This window comes from Lingula anatina, chromosome 1, assembly GCF_051362555.1.
Source record: "Lingula anatina isolate TDL-2025a chromosome 1, LinAna3.0, whole genome shotgun sequence".
Taxonomy (NCBI): domain Eukaryota; kingdom Metazoa; phylum Brachiopoda; class Lingulata; order Lingulida; family Lingulidae; genus Lingula; species Lingula anatina.
Window position 1 is genome coordinate 37,498,165 of NC_141767.1, and position 17,796 is coordinate 37,515,960.

General features: G+C 35.6%; 1 protein-coding gene across 4 annotated transcripts in view; it reads right to left on the minus strand.

The window, feature by feature from the left end:
- Window positions 1–136: 136 nt before the first annotated feature.
- Window positions 137–17,796, minus strand: part of LOC106164715 (phosphatase and actin regulator 2) — a 37,586-nt gene continuing 19,926 nt past the window's right edge. For 3 of the 4 annotated variants that reach the window (XM_087001657.1, XM_013542715.3, XM_013542716.3), the window contains exons 2-13: window positions 16,744–16,908; window positions 16,153–16,251; window positions 9,462–9,707; window positions 8,666–8,833; window positions 5,361–5,832; window positions 4,979–5,112; window positions 4,408–4,564; window positions 4,115–4,170; window positions 3,797–3,858; window positions 3,303–3,440; window positions 2,826–2,902; window positions 137–2,555 (exon numbers count right to left, since the gene is read on the minus strand). In XM_087001657.1, the coding sequence (XP_086857783.1) occupies window positions 2,540–2,555; window positions 2,826–2,902; window positions 3,303–3,440; window positions 3,797–3,858; window positions 4,115–4,170; window positions 4,408–4,564; window positions 4,979–5,112; window positions 5,361–5,832; window positions 8,666–8,833; window positions 9,462–9,707; window positions 16,153–16,251; window positions 16,744–16,908 (1,790 nt within the window). In that variant the 3' untranslated portion in view covers window positions 137–2,539. Of the gene's footprint in view, window positions 2,556–2,825; window positions 2,903–3,302; window positions 3,441–3,796; window positions 3,859–4,114; window positions 4,171–4,407; window positions 4,565–4,978; window positions 5,113–5,360; window positions 5,833–8,665; window positions 8,834–9,461; window positions 9,708–14,201; window positions 14,665–16,152; window positions 16,252–16,743; window positions 16,909–17,796 lie in introns of those variants that run through there. The other variant, XM_013542717.2, reaches the window with a different exon arrangement.

Sequence of the window (17,796 nt, forward strand, 5' to 3'; positions counted from 1 at the left end):
AAGATCCAAATAAAACATTGAATATGTCAGTTGGAAGAAAATTCTTAAAAATACTAAGAATTTTTTTTTTAATTTCATAGTAATTTTTCTGTCTGTATCACATGCAGATATAGTATATGGCAATACAAGCAAGGCACTAGTTTCCAATATTTTTTTTTATTATTCATTAATGATTGCATTTTAGATGAACATTTATAGAACCACATAAAACCATCTTTTAAATGACATTTTAATGTTGCGAATTTAAAATACCTGGATAACGCTTTGCAAATATATACCCAGCTGACAATCTCGCTTCTTTCATTTTACTTACACACACACATGCCGCTTCGAAAAGCACGGCTACAATGAAACTTCACCTTGCACGTGCGGCAGCATCCCCTATACAGATACGTTTTAATTGTTAACAGATCAAAATACCCCTTATAAGTACAAGAATTAAGTTATGAACCTTACTTCCACGTACGTACTTAGCAACTCACATACATGGACCCATAGTCAGAAATTTCTCATACTCAGACTTTAATGAGTGCAGTCCAGCAATAGAGCAAACAAAATCATGCAATTTCGCCTACAAGCGTGAAAACTGTCAAGCTGTAGAAAACAGTATCAAATGTTTTTCCATATGGAGAAAATTCTGAAATTTGTGACACCAATGATGACAAGTTCAAAGGCATTTAATACCTAAAAACCATCAGAAAAACGCAATTTTTTCACAGCATCCCTGTAGTGTGGTCAATTCATTTGAGTGTGAGACAGCTTATGAGTTGGGTTCGAAAAAATCTACACTACCATTATTTTCATACCAACAATAAACCATTCAACATTTTAAAATTACTTTCTATTAGTGGATTTCACCAGTCTTAGTGGAAAACTAATTAACTACAGTGAATGGCAAGAATCACACAGTTTACCATACTTTCCCAAAGTGCAAGTCTTACTGAATAATAAACCATGGTAGACCTTTTTATCACTTCAGAAGCATTCAGCTCACAGAAACAGAACTCATCTTACTGGAAAAGACTAACTTGCTAACAGTGGCACTTGTTCAGGGACCTCCTAAATCTAAACAAGTTTTCAGAATGCCCATTAATTCAACTTCTGATTCTCCCCCACCCCCCAAAAATAAAAGCGAAAGAAATATATAGATTTATATATATACTTATAAATATATCTTCCTCGGTGACATCTGTCCCTTATAAACTGCCCACGACATCATTTAGAGTACAAGTAGCCTGCACTGTGCCAAGCTTAAAGCAGTCTCTTATCGTGCAGGTGAAAATATTCTGAATTGATGAAAACCCCTTTAATACAGCAGTCAATAGACTACTAACAATCTACACATGACAAAGTTCATTAACTTCAAAATAAGGTCAATACATATCAATTTCGGTCTCTGTACAAGGTGACTGACCTAATGGAAGTGTTCATTATATTACAGAGAGACTATGAGACTAATACAAAAGATAAAATGAGTTCCACAGGCCCCATCTGAGCCCTGGTTCTCTCTAATAATAATAATAATTACAGACTTTTCAATATAGGAACAACTCACAGCAGGCCAAGTCTCTGCTGAAAGTGTGTAGCACACATTGCTGTATTGAAGGGCCTTGGTGTCCGCGACCTGGCTTGCCACTCCCTCTCTTTCCAGTATCAAATCTGTCAGCACTCACAGATAACATGCTATGAAGTCAAACCCGGTGACATATTAGGTTAGGATATTTTGGTGTCAAATAGGGGATTTAAATGAAGAATACAACAAGATGGTTTTCAGTAGGCTAAAGGCAATATACTTAGACAATCTGTCAAGTGCTTTAGTTCTAAGCATTTATAAATCCAATTCTTACTGCTGATTCCAATGTTTTATTGCTACACAAAAACAGGACACACTTGTTCTGGTAGTACAAAGTTGTACTCTCATTAGCTGGTGTGAAGATTTACCGTGTACATCAAACCCATATACCGCCTGGATAAAAATCTATAATCAGTTCATCATCATTCCAGTTATTCATGAGACGTAAACTTCATTTTTCTACTTGTATCTTTTTGCCTGTCAACCAAAAGTCGCAGCAATGTTACTTGGCACCATATAACAAATAATCTGCCATCACTGTGTCTTCTAATCACGACCAACAATGTGATAACATTACAATACAATAACGATGCTACGCTGGTGGCAATGTTACAATGTTAATGTCAACACAGTACAAAAATGACCAGGGCGGTAAGCCCGTTTTTAGTAGTGACAGATGAGAGGAGGGGGGATGATGACTTGTATTGTAAACTGATTTCATTGTGCTCGTGCTTGTGTCACAGGAGCTGCTGGAACTCTTTTCTGTACATCATCCAAACATCAGCAGTAAAAAGTGTTACTGCTGATGTTGTTGTTGTTGGTGTTGTTGTTGGTGTAGGGGACCGTTGAGAGCGCGGATTGAAGAGCTCTGTCCTAGCTTTCTACACTCGGCCCATGTTATGAATACACATGGCCCTCCAGGGGCACATAGCTTAATACAAGGCCAGTATCACTAAAGTGGAGTCTCTATGGTCTGTGGAATCTGAAGAAAATATATGTTATTTTTATTGTTACATATTATTTTTATTTAATAACATGTCTTAATTTGTGCACGTGCCATACTTATTTATGGACTAATTAATCTGGGATAAGAACTAACTACAGATGAAAATGCAATTATTTCAACCACTAAAGAATAACGCTAACATTAATGTTATTTCAAGAACTAGAAGATCAGAGAGGCACAGGTATCTCCTAGGTAACCAGCCCAATTGGGTATTACAATAACAAAATACCAAATACTGGGACTCACCTGGTTAAATGTTTACTATCAGAGTGCACTTCCATTTCTGCACTTTTAAATTCATTAAGTTCTTTTCTTATGGCAGCCTGCAAAAATAATTGGTGTAAATTAATTTTGGTAAATTGTGAGCTTGGGTACTGTAAATTACAGTAATCATTAACAAAACATGTTCACCAAACATACTCGAACAATTTACTGCTGTATTTATGACAACAATGAGCACATTTAAGAATGAATCTCCACACCTTGATTAAACATAAAGACACAAAGTATCATGTCAACTTTTTTAAATATCTGTTAATTGTTTGTAGGCAGAAAGCTGACCAATTCCTTATTAGAAAAATTGAGACTAATTTGACTTTAACCTGTACTGAGTTTATCAATACAGAGGTGTCCTGTATTACAAGACACAGATAATCAATGACAAACAAATCAACTTTGAGCTAGCTGAGATTGGGGCAAGTCAGACATTTTCTTCAAAGATACCTTATCTCTAGGGGTGAGTCTGGTCCAAGGTTTGTCTGCCCTCCTATCATATTCCTCAGCATCTGTCACCTCTACATAGTCACTGAATTTGATAATCTTGCGCTCCTTCAGTTCCTCAATTGTTGGCCTAAAACTTAGCTGTAATGTGAAAGAGGAAACACATAAACATTTTTTAAATCCCTTAAAAAGTAAAGGAGCAAATTTTATTTGAACAAGGAAAAATCTTTATCTGTCCAAGTGGTAATTTCACAGAGGAAACAATCTAGGTATTCTTAAAAAATAGAAAACTCTCAATAACTGTGAATATTTACATCAAACGATAACTGAGTTGTTTTTAAATCAACATAGCTCTAACGTGAATGAAAAATCCTCTTCCCTCACAGTGATCTCCCTATCAATTGTGTACCTGAACTTAATTTTCAAAATGTCTAAGTTTTAAAAAATTCCAAAATTTGCAACATGCAAAGAACCTAGGTCACCAGAGACAGGCTTACCTTTCTTGTTAGCACTTTCTTTTTCTCCTCTAATGTCAACTGCTCCTCTTCATTTGTTTTCACTGCAAGAAAAAATTGGGGGTAAAAAGCTGGTTTAAAGATCATTAGAGAAGTTCCGAATATCTTGAAATTTGTACTCAAGAAAAAGGAAAAAAACTAGAGCTCATAAGCCTGGCTCTTAGCAACAATAATATTTTTTTTACAAATCACAACCACCTAAGAAACTTTCAAATGTCAGATATAAGTAAATTTGTGAATCTCATCGTATGCACCTCAGGAGAAACAGAAGTGGATAAACACAAAAACGTATGTACTTACAGTGCAAAATATTTCTTTGCTCTAATTCTTCTTTTGTTGGCCTTAAACTCAACCTCCTATATAGTAAACAATAAATATGGCAAAAAGTCAAATATGCATAAATATCATATTACTATGCATACAATATCTTAACCACTTATTTAAAACAATATTTTTTGTTTTGTTTGGTACAATAAAGCAAAATGAATTTTTTTCTATGAAATTCCATTAATCAACCGTGGCAAACCCATAGTCTATTAAAATACTAAACATACTCAAGGCGCTTCCAATTCTGTTTAAATAACAAAACATACCTGTTTAATTTAACCTCTATTTCTTTTTTAACATGTTCTTTCTCTGTGCTAGTACAAGACGGGATGATGTTCTTGTCGACAAGCTCAGTTTTCTGAGGACGGTTACTCAGAAAACGAGCAAGGCTATCTTTTCTGGCAACCTTAGAAGCTAAACTATCTGTAACAGGAATAAAACAGCACAATGAAGATCGATAAGTTTCCAAAGCACTTTGCAGTACATTCACACATAATTTCTGATTGGTCCCTTGATGGTTTGACAAACCTAAATCAAAATTATAACTGGTTCACAAATTCTAACCAATTAGTTGAATATATTCTGAACATGGCATATTTATCCATAAGAACATTTCTTACTTAGTTCTCAATCTAGGAAATGTTCATCTGCCACCTAAATTTCGTGGTTTCTGTTCACTTACATGTGCTTTTTAAACATGCTGATTGTTTTAAACTGCAAAATGATTCAACATCTGCTGTGTTGCATCAAAACCTGCAGTCACGTCATCTTTTAAATTGCATGTACAATCCTACTTATAGCAGCATAAATAAATGTTATTATTATTACTATAATTACCATCATCATCCCTATACTGTATGGGTTCATCATCAGAAGATGATTCACTGCCGTTTAAATTATCATAATCTGGAATATTATCTTCGTAAGTTTCCCCATTTGGCTGGTTCTCTTTGTTTTCTTGTTCTGTTATCCTGTAAATAATATCATTTATGCTACTAACTTTTTAAATCTATTCAACAGAAAACACTTTTCCTTTAAACTATTCAAATGGATTTTGCAATTTATATTCAATATCATCCCCAATTACACTAAATTATATGAAAATTAACAGCATGTTTGTTTAAAAGAGGTTTAGGTCACTTGCAAAAAAAAAATAAAAAAATAAAAAATACACTAAAAAGTATTGCTTTGATTTTCGCATAATAACGCATCTACTTACGTTTTCGACACAGAGACTGCCTTCAGTGACCTAGGTTTAGGCGTGGGTTTAAATCCCACCAACTTTGCCTTGGGGGTGGCCCCCTTGAGGGCACTCCTGACTGGCTGCTTGGACAGGTCCGGCTCCCTGACAGGGATTTCTTCAACTCGTGAGGTATCTACAGCATGACTACCCGGCAGGTGAAAGTTAACACCACCCGTGTCCTGACTCCCCAGCGAAGGAGCATGCTGGACAACCAGCGTTGACGGAGCTGGACTTGCAACAACCACTTGCTGCTGCTGTTGCTGCTGTTGTTGTTGTTGCTGCTGTTGCTGCTGCTGCTTTTGTTGTAGTTGTTGTATGAGTCTTTGTTGATCAGATTCAAATGGTACTGTTGTGGTTGTTGACATATTATTCAAATTATCGTAATCACAGTCAGTGCTTTCTCCACTTTCTACCTGCCCCGTGCTTCCAGCAACTTGATTTAATTTACCTGGAAATGACGAATTTCCTTGAGTTCAATCAAGAACAAAAATGACATCACTATTCTCATCCATTCAAGCTGTTATCAGGAGAAATCTTACTGAAATTTTGGTGGACAACTCAGAAATACCTCCAAGGTTTACTGTCCACAGGAAACCTACCTTTCAATGAAATGAGCTATCTAAAAATCAGAGACTTTTTCTAGTTCCAATTTTATAGAGCAAATGTGTGCCACTACACGGAGACTTCCACTGTAAACTGGCACTGACTGTAAAGGTTGCAATGTGTTCCTTGTTCAGTACACAATTTCCTACCCTCTTGTACAGACACCAGTGGTATTAAGTACTCACTGCCCTGGGTGTATCCTTCCTAGGAATCACTGCCACAATGACACCAAATCTCCTTCAAAAACATTTCATCTTTGGTTCAAAAACTAGTGAAATATCTGGTATCCTTTTTCACAATAAAATGTTCCGTTTTCCCAATACAATACTGGCTTGGCTAAGAAAATATTACTGGCCGAAAAATTTCAAGGCAACCTGCTGAAACACAAATCATGCTAACCCAAACAGTGTAATATAAGATACCAATTTATTCTCCAGTAGACAGTGGCATTCCCAGTGAGAATCACTCTTCAGGGTTTTAATTGCTGTACTTGCCATCTGCTGCACATATCCATACCCTCTTTAACATGCTCACTCAAGCTACCACATACTAAAATGTATTCTGAAAGGCAATGATCATATAAGACGTAGAATACCAAGGCACAGAAATGAGAATTTCACCCATTACCTACAGTCACCTACTCTGTCTGAACATAAAAATACTAGTAGGCTTTCAACTCCGAACTCCTTTTTTTATCATGTATCTGAAAAGATGCTTTTATGAAATAATAGCATCTGGTTGTCTGTGCAAGTGGCTTTCTACACTCGTGGTTTCCAGAAATGTTTTTACTTCCTAGAAATTGCTTGGAGTTGAAGGCACATGATGGAGGGAAATTAGCATAGTGTTCGGTAAACATGATTTGCAGGTTTATTCTCCACTGAGCCTCTTTTCTATAGGAAGAGCCACAATCTCGTGCACATTAAAGATAAACATCAACGAGAGAATGTCAACAGAAGCCCTTTCCACCTTAAGCAGCACATATGCATCTGTCTTAATCAATACATTTAGCAGGTAGATCATTATATCTTCATATATCACATACTGATTGCTTTCAGTATATTACAATAACAAGAATTGGGCAATATTTCCATTACTGTCAGAGCTCCAGAGACACAGACAGGCACAAATCACTGCCTTCGTACAAGTATTTTTTAAAACCAGTTTCAATATTGATTTTAAACAGCATGTTTTCATAGCACATGGAATTTATGCTAGGCATGTTTGTTTTAATTCTACTAACCCAATTTGTCAAGTGGGCATATAAAATAACATTAATCCATTTCCCTTTCTATTCTAACATTGTTAAGACATGCTGTGCATGCACAGAAAACCAACAGACTCAAGAACTTGATTCAAATGCCTAATATTTCCCCTAGTAGTTCATCATTATCATCAAGGCAAGACAATATATAACACTTAACATATGGCAGACAGACAGAAAAACTTGCGTGCCAAGTTGTAAATAAAAAGAAAACTTGAATCAAGAAACAATGCCTACATTTCTCCAAAATAGACACACCTATTACAGATACTCCAGAACATATCAATAATTGCACATATTGTGCAAAATATCTCCCTACATTACCTGTAACTGTGATGGCTTCTTCTCTCTGATATTTCACCTTTTATTTTACTGTGTCAATATTGGCAAATGGCTTGAATAAACTGAAACTGGGTGTAGTGCACAAGTGCCAGTGTTAGCATGCACATCCAGAACGTCAGGTAAAGCTAAATCCCACAACATGAGAATCTCACCTCTAGGAACCATTTTCAATGACAAAAACAAGCCAGCTGAAGCTGACAAATGTACAGCTCTGAACCTTTTAGGTAACAACCTACTTCAGTCTAAACACTAAGACATATTCCTTTTAAACAAGATGAGATTCTAACATCTTTCTTGAAAAACAGGTAAAACACTTTGCTGAAAACTACTTAGGCCTTTTTTAAAGCAATGCCGAAAAAAAAATGAGCAAAGAAAGAGCTGCTGCTTGCCTACAGCACACCTGCAAGATTGACAGACACAACTGAAATCCAAATTTACCGTCATTGTTGTAACCATAAAAAATCAATAGAAGTAAAAAGAACTGATTTTTCAAATTTTCTTGATTTAACTTCTCATTTACAATGTTCAACCTATCACAATGTATCACCTTTCAATCACAAACCTTCATCACTCAAGTGATCTAGACTGTGATCCATGAAGAGTCCTGCAGAGGGCTTTGTAAGTGGATGCAACTTTGTTTTAAGTATAACAGTATTAGTCCAGAGAACTCTCGCTGAATGAAATCAGGTTAACAGATTAACACACCCTTAGATCTATTCTTCTATTCTTAACATCAGAAGTACTTACTAGCTTACATAAAACCATAAAGTTAGTGGAGATTGCCAACAGCTTCAGATGACAGAAAGTTTAGATGAGTTTAAGATGAAATTGTCAACAGGATTCCAAAAGTAACACAGATGGACTTCTTTTATGTCAGGGGGAAAGGCACACTCAGAATGATAATTCAGTCTAAAAAAGGTTCTAAGCCATTAGGCAAAAAGGTCCATTTTTTCCAGAAAAAAAGACCCCCCTTTTTGAAATTGTTTGTTACAGGCCTAATGGATTTAATTTTCATGAATATTTACCAATACAGAGAAGAATACAGTACAGTTTAAAAGCAAGCAGTCCTACTCACTGTGATCTGATGGTGACTCTGGCTGTTGCACATGAGAAGGCATGACAAACACCTGGACAGGTGGCGCTGGCGCTGTGTCTCCCCCTGGTGACTGGACAGCAGTGGCAGGCGAGGTGGGCGAGCTGGCAGGAACGTCCATCAGGACAGGGTGAATCTGGGAGGTGCATACTAAAATCAAAAACAGTAGGCAAGAATGAATGCACCAGTAACAGACTATAGTAATTTTTGCTAAAACATGTAGGGTTTTATCTGTATAGATGGTAGACGTATTTTTTAAACGAGAGTGAAGGTGTTAGTATAACAGTTTTGGTTTCTTCTAATACAAGTCCTGACATGTGTAAGAGGTTTCAAAACCATATCTATAAAACAGCAGTGATATTTTGGAATATTGGAAACAATGCTAAAAGTATAGATTATAATGCCAAATTACAATGAAAAAATGTTGTTAAAAATCCCCCCCCCCCCCCCCCATTTGGCATCCCTGTTTTTACTATCTTGAAAAAGGCCTGCATAACAGCCAAGACAAAAACCACAATGGATTTGCAGTTGTTCCAATTTTTCAACACAAATAATTACATAGATTCACACAATCTTGAGATAACACAGACCATGAAAACCACAATGGGATCTATCTAGATCTGTGAATTGCAGTACAAATATTTAGTTGCTATCTGGATGGCATAACCTGGGTCGGGACAATGACAGTCAAGGAAACCCTAAAATTACTTCAGACCCAGAAATCTGGACGTGATTTTCCATATCATTCCAGCAGACCCTAGAATATACATATACTCACACACAATAGTTCTATCTGTTGGAGGGTTCGTCTGTACCACCTCTGCCTGTGTAGTTATTACGCTGGGGGAGGACCCAGGGGGGTCACTCCCCACTAACGTCCCATTCGTTTCTACTGGTAAAACTTTATTTCCTACATGGTCCTCTGTATGAACTGGTACAGCACCATCTCCTGTGTCTGAGTTTATACAATTTAGCCCGTCTCCTTTCCCCTGAGGTGGGGCACCGTCCTCTTCATCCTTTTTCTCTGAAAGTAAAGTAAATGTTAAAGTTACAGAGACTGCCATTTGGAGAAAATTTGGAAAATATGGAGTGGGGTCCAGCCAGCTGCCTAGGCCAATAGTATTTTTGGGTCCCCAAAAGTTGAAAATCTGCAAATAGTCAGACAAACTTCATCCCTGAAGTTATGAGTTAATTTACGAAAACAGTTTATATTGACAACAGCAACAGAACATATATAACATAAACACTTCACATGTATGATAAATTGGAAGGCAGCTATTGATCGATTTTTACATAATTAGCATGATTTGGGTACCATTGTAATATCTGTGACTGTAAACACAAAACAAGTATCATCATTAAAATGTCACATCAGAGTCATGCACATGATTCCCTATCAGATATAATTTGTTGATATGAAACAGGCAGCATGCAAATAGGAAATTTTTCAGTTTGTTCATTAAGTTTGCATTAAGTGTCTGTTTAATGACATTTTTTCCAATGGTCACTAAATATCAATGACCAATACCTAACCTAAAGTACATTCTCTCTCCCTCTCTTTTTCAAACTGACATTAGGGGAAATTGCTTCCCAACTTTGCTTGATGAAATGGACTGTGAATATCTATTTCCCTGAGAATATAGGACAAATAAAAGTATGGGAATGAGGCACCTGACATATCTTAGATAGCCACCCGCAATAGTTGTGAAATTAAGAACTTTCTAAAAAAGAAAGTTTCCAATTTGTCATTACATAACAACCTCATCTTAATTGTACTGACATTTCAAAATCAGATCTCCTATCAACCTATTTATATGAGTTTCAAGCTAGGTAAGAACATCACCAAAATTGCATACATAATTCCAGTTTGTTTAATGGGGCATGTTTTGACAAACTGGAAACTGAATCCAAGACTCATTTTAGTGAAAGCTAACAGAAGCTATCAGGCTCAATGTCTTATTTGGTTTAGAACATCTGTGTGTGTGTGTGTGTGTGTTAAGCAGGCATCGGGCTTAGGCATCGAAAATGCACACATCTACCAAGCATCACTGCTGTCTATCTGTGTATCTCAGAATACAAAATAATTTGTGAAGTAAGTTTGATATGTTACATGCAGGGGTCACTTAATGGGTGAAAAAGATAGCATTATTGCCTTTCACTACCTTTAACTCGCACTCCTGGATTTAATCAGATAGGTCATCTTGCACGCCCAAAGTGAAAAGGATTCTAAAAGTCACCAGACCATCTATAACTATGTTCCAAACATTTCACAATTATCAAAGGTTATAAAACACCCATTGTACACACCTTCTTAAAGAAAGGCCAGCTCTATATTAACACCTCACCATCAAGCTTAGCTACATTGCAAACAGAACAGTACCCAAACCATTTCTGTAATAATATTTCTTTGCAATAATAACACATTAGTGTGTTATGGTCTAATTCAGCTGATTTGCCTATTAAAAAGACATATTACATTCCTGATTATCTACACTGCAACCTGTTCTCAATTTTCAGCTCATATATTTCAAGCTCACAGGACTATGGCTGTCAGAGAACATTAGCTCATAATGGTTTTGATATATATCTCAACTAAACATTACACAAATCATACTAGCACAAGGTCACGTGTATGCATTTTTATGTTCTATTGACATATTTAGTGCAGCATCTTACTTGGGGTATAGTATTTTAAAAGACAATCTGCTGATCAATAAGTTTGTTATTTAATCTAAATGTTGAGCACAAGTAAATCAAATCTGCCTTCGCAATTCTTTTACATCATTTATTTTTCAAAAATTGCACAAGGCTTTCTCATAATGTCACAGAGATAACTTGCCTGTACATCATTTGTCCACCATCTAGGTGGTCCCTTAAGTGCCAAGATGACCTTTTTCATTGCTACATTGAAAATATTAATTTCAGGTTAATCATGTTTTGTAAAATTACTTTGTCTCAACAGATAGAACCCTGGGGCAAGCCACATACTTTGAATACAAAAATACTGTTTTGCAGGATGATAATTATGAGAATAAACACCAGTTCACTTATTGGTGCAAACAAAACCTGGGAACCAGGAAAGAGAATGATTAACAACTCCTCCCAAATAATTGCTCTATACTGAAGTGGGCGGCACACCTGTGAGATTTTGGTGTACTAGTACATGCGGACATGCCTGTCCCATTATTCCATATCTGAATGAGTCATCATTTATTTATTTTTATCATTTTCCAGATAAAGGAATGTTGTTTATCATTAGTCATTGGGCATGCTTTATTACTTGAATATTCCCACTTCAAAGATGCATCTACCAATATGCAAAACTGTCCTGTTTCTACTTTCTTTTATATGTCTTTATTTTTGCATATCAATTATATGAGCATCATTTGCCTGAAAAGGTCATCGACAGCTTGTTGGAATAATAACTCATATACCTATTTGGAATGCTGTACACTGTCCAACAACTAACTTTGTTTGACTTAATATTTTTATATATTAGTTGATTTGCATGTATGTATGTATGTATGTATGTATGTATGTATATATATATATATATATATATATATATATATATATATATATATATATATATATATTCTCTAGTCAGTAGTATAAACTGTCCCCCATACTTAAATAAGCAGATCATGATGGGTATGGAAGGGGTATGTTTAAGTGCAAGTTGTTTACATAAGTATACCCCAGTACATAACCCAGCATTAACTACTAGAGCAGAAAAAAAAGGTAAGACATACCATGGCTCCCTTCAACTATATATACAAGTCTATATACATACTGTCAGACAAAGTTTTTTTTTTATTTTTGATCCTAGACCAGCAATCTGTCTGTCATGTGCTCACAACACAGCTGTCCTTGGTCTACTGCCAAATAGTCTAATGCGATATTTCAAACCTCACATCACAGCAATCATTAAAGCAGATACTGATGTGTAAACAGAACTTATATGCAGATTTAATGCATACAAATGTTTATATTACACTGACCATTTAACAATATCCAAGTAGAATTTAGTAATAAAGATTGAGCCTATGTTTTCCATTGCTACTTCCTTATTTTGTGGCCTGATACTAATGGTCTTATTGTTAACAATATGATGCTCCTTGGCGGGACACTGAACAATCTTAACCTTAAGGTGTGTCTACAATGAAGATAGGTTAATCCAGCTTTGTAAAGCTCCCCTGCAGCCATCCATAAGCGAGGACATGGAATTATCATTGCTTATTCAGAGCATACTCTCATCACTGTGTTTTAAAAATTGATTAAAACATAGCTTGTGTCAAGTGCACCTCTTAAGGCCAATATGTTTCAATCTATACATGTGCATGTGATGCAAATTTTGAAAGAAAAGACCAAAGGGGATGGGACTCTTTTTGCGCTGAATTTTCAAACATGGAAATATTCTTTTTTAGAGTAAAAATAAAAAGTTTGAATGGTCAGATTTATTTACTTTACCTTGGCTCTTCTACCCCTGAATTCTAATTACAAAGTAATATTTGCACTTCCCATGCTGACCTATCAGCCTAAAGTGATTAGGAAATCTCTTGAGATCTGAGACATTTTAGATTCAAGCCAAAAGCGAATGGGAAATCTCCTTAGACTCGAGAAGATAACCAGAACTATAGTATAGTGGTAAAATTGCTTTAACCTACTCTTTTCAGCAAGTTGGCAATGAACCCAAATGCAGTCTATAGAACATCTCAGGTCGATTGCAAATAACGTGAAGCGAAAGTGCTATTCACAATGCCTAACAAACGATACGATGCCCCTGGAGTTACAAGATACCAAGTATAATTAAAAATGCAATTTTTTTCTGTAAAACACTATTCCCCAACCTCAAATTTAAGCCTGGGGACCTACTGTTATCAAATGTAGAAGACTCACGTTTTTACTGAAGTTTGATTATGAAATAATTTTTCACATATATCATGGATTTATAAAAAAATAATAACAAGTAAATAAACATTATCTATAAATGTGTTTCTGAAGGATGTGTATGAAATGATTATGTATTTCAGTATATCTCTAAATGTTATCAATATTCATCCATAGAGATTACTGATAATATCACAATCTACATGAGACCACATGAAGTAGAATGCAATGATTTCATGACTAAGGCACTTGTTAAATCCCCCCTCCCCCCGTCTTTCTCTTTCTCTTTCACTTAGAAATCCTAGAATATTGCAGCTGCTCACAATTAAGTTCAAGTTCATTAACCATCATTGGACATGTTCTAATTTTACAGGTTTCAAGTGTGTTATTTCCCTTAATGAATAACAGAACAGAATGAGCCACACTTAACAAAATGCCAAGAACTAGTAACAATTTTCCAAGGATGTAATAAAACCAACACCCTCAAGTCATAACTATCCTATTCACTTCCTGTTTCTAATAAGTCAATGGTGTACTAGTCATGCATATTTGCATAGGGAGGATATATCATGGTGTACCAGTATGCTCAGCTTTAAGTCATCATATATATATCTGGCTGTGATTTTACCTTTAGATAAACAAGCAGAGCCCATCGTCTCTCTCCCCAGCTGATCTCTCCTCCTTTAAGTAATCCTCCCCAGGTTTTAACACACACACTGTAGTTGTTTGCAGTCTAATAATTCCTCTCCCCAAGTGCATCAGGTTAACATGGCGGTTGTGTAAAAACAAGTCCCCATTGCTGGGCTCAGCGTGAATAGGACCATTGTATTCAACTATGCACTGAATGAGAAAGTAGGTCACGACAGCAGCACCTCCATCTTGCCCATTTCAGGGGTCCCACTGACTCTCCAGTAATATAACAACAGGGGAAGATCGGGTTAATCTTGTCCAGTAAATGTGAAAGCTTATTCCACCAGCGTAGTAGTGCCACACTCCTCTCCACCACGGCCTTTCCTTAAGGACTGGCTATTAATACTTGGCGGGTTAACCCTTCACTGCTTAAAACATCAATACCTATGGTTAGTGTGCTACACAAATACCTTTGAGGGAGTCATCCTCATATTAAGAGGATAGTTTTCAAATTCCAGGATCTAGCCAAGGAGGAGGGTTTTGTGTATGAGTCTCGTGTTTGTCCTTCAAGTTTAATTAGCAGGGAAACAATTGCGCCTGAGATTTCAGCTGACAGCCTTGAGAACAATTTATTGTGCTGTCAGACTGTAACTTGTTGGCTTAGAAAAACATAATCTTGACAGACAATTGTTGCAACAGAGTTGCAATGCAACTGTATGTGTAGTATAGTGATCAGATTAAAAAAAAAATTTTTTTTTTGAAATATGACAATCTTTAGGATAAAAATCAAAATGGGTTTAGCTGCACAGATGAAATGTTTTTATGCATTAATTCCACACAAATAGTGGGAAATGGTTTATGTATTTGTCATCATAAGCATAGCATCAAGTCGCTCATTTACTTTTCCCCTTAACAATCTTTTCCATACTGTTGGACATTTTTGTTGGCTTCTCATTTTAATTTTTATTTTACTTTATGTAAGCAATTTTAAAGTCTTTTATCCCATTTTATTTCAATTGCTGACCTACTATATCTCAAATTCATTTTTAAGTCAGCAGGTAAAGTTAATCACCTTTCTTTTTTTCAAGTTAATTAACTGCTTACGTTACTTCTGTTAACTGTACATGAAAAAGTATATTTTTTTGTGACAAAACTTTATATCAATTTAAATATGGTGTACTACACTACACAAAAACAATTCATGGCAAATTCATGAACTTTCTATGTATATAGTAATATATACTGTACTGAGATTATGCATTTTAAGAAATCAATGCAACCACACAAATGTCTTAGCATCTTGAAAGATCAAAATAATTTTGTTTAAGTATCTTTCTGTTAATTCTTTCCAGAGGCTTTGGCCATTTAATTGTAAAAAAAAAAATCACTTTTGCTTTTTTAACATTTCAGTTATTAATACAATTTTTTCCTTTCCACATACATACTAGTATAATGTTGTGACTCATAATCACTATTTCTGAAATAAATGAAAATTGAACTCAACAGTACCACTGTTATCCTCATGCAGTACCAACGGTCACTTTCAACATGAAAATCTATATCCTGTTACCAATTAAGTGAATGTGTCCTCCCTACTCATTGTAAGATTATCTAGAGTTCAGTATTCAGGAAAATTACATCTAGTAAAGTTATGGAGACAGTCCTGGTTTATTCCATTCTGAATAGCTGCAAGCTGCCAAGATTATCCCACCATAAAACTTATTTTTTCAGCCTTAACCCACAACCAAATCTATGAACTGAAAAAATTATGTTGGACCACAACATTTTTCCAAATCTAGGAATATTTTAATGAAAAAACAATGTTGAACCATGTAATATTTGTCTAAATCTGTGAGAATCTGGAGATATAATAAAGCAACAACATCATTTCTGCATTATATTGCTGTTTGTTTCAATCACTGCTGTATTGCTAAATGCCACGTACTCACCTATAGTAACAGTCTGTGCCTCATCTGGTACATCTTTCAACACCCCTCTCTGAATCAATTCTTCCCTGGTAGCACGCACAGATATCTTTCTCTCTAGATCTGGAATGGAAGGTTTGAACATTTGGAAATGTGCAATTAGATAAGTCTCCCTCCCCTTTTATTTTTGACTGTGAGCCTTTTTGTTTTTCAGTAATTAATACCTTGTTAATTACATGACAAAAGAAAAATCATGGCAGATCCAAGATAAATCCCCCCTCCCCCCAAAAAAAGTCATGTAAGGGAGTCTTTCCTCTAATTTTGGACAGGTGCAAGGGGCAGAATTCTACCAAAATTGATTTTGTTTTAGAAAATGGAAGGGGGACTTTGACCAATACAACAGGGGCGGATAGAGGGCATTTTCTGGGTCTTTGGGAAGACAGTCAGAATTTTTGTATTTCACATTGACAGGAATCTAATTTTTTCTGTCGAAAGAGGGTCAAAAATGAAGGATGAATCAACAAAGATCATTTTAAGACTGTCAGAAAATTTCTCTGGATCTGCCCCTGTACAATACCATACAATACAGCTTACAGTAAAAACTACAACACTCACCAACTGCAGTCTTCTCTATCTTCTCGCTCTTTTTCTTCCTCTTCCACTTCCAGGGTTTGAATATCCTGCCCAGAGCCGCCAGCTTGCTGTGTTTTCTCTCTGGCACATGAATGTGGTGCACTGGCATCACTTCTGAGCCTGAACGCAATCCATTCTTTTTCTTATCTGGAAAACAAACAGCAGTAAAACTTCTGAATTACTGTTAAATCAGTGTCACGCTTATCAGAAAACAAACATGACATATATATTAAAATGATTGACTGATACCGATATACTGATCAAGAAGTCACTCTAGAGTCAGAGGATGCTGGCAAATGTACAGCTAAGGCTCTGCTTTAGCACTGCAAAGGTTTGGACCTACTTCAGTTTGAACTTTGGATATTTCAAAGAAAAATCTCTTTTAAGAATTACAAAATGAATAAATAAAATGTAACACATACTAAAAAAGAAAAGACTACAAACAGTGCCAAGTTTAAAAATAAGGGGAAAATCCTGTTTAACAGAAAAATCTATTTTAACATTCTTTGGGTGGTTGGCCGATGCCTCAAGCATTTCAATACAGAAATAACCTGCAGAAAAGAGAAATGTTCAGGGAAGGTGCCAGGTAAAAACTGAACAATGCAGTAATTTTTGGCACTAGCTGCAGTGGCCTGTATTTGATCCTTAAAGTGATTCCTTTGAGTTTGAGTGAAAACCTAATATCCATTTTACAGATATTTCTACTAGTTTTAAATTTTTTTTACCCCAAAAATAAAATGACTCATTCAAAAAAAAAGACATACATTAAAGGGCTTACTAGTAACCTGTATTGTAAAGTTCATTAACATTTTTGGTCTCTGTTATTTGTCTTATACTGCAGATTTTTGGTCTCTGTTATTTGTCTTATACTGCAGATTTTGACACCCTACTGTCTATAAACATGTTTTCATGAAAATAGTTTGTTTTTCAAATTTGTACATGGTTTGCTTGAACATTATTGGTCTCTGTTATATGTCCTATAATGCAGATTCAAACATCCTAATGTATATTGTAATCTAATAATCATGTTTAAAC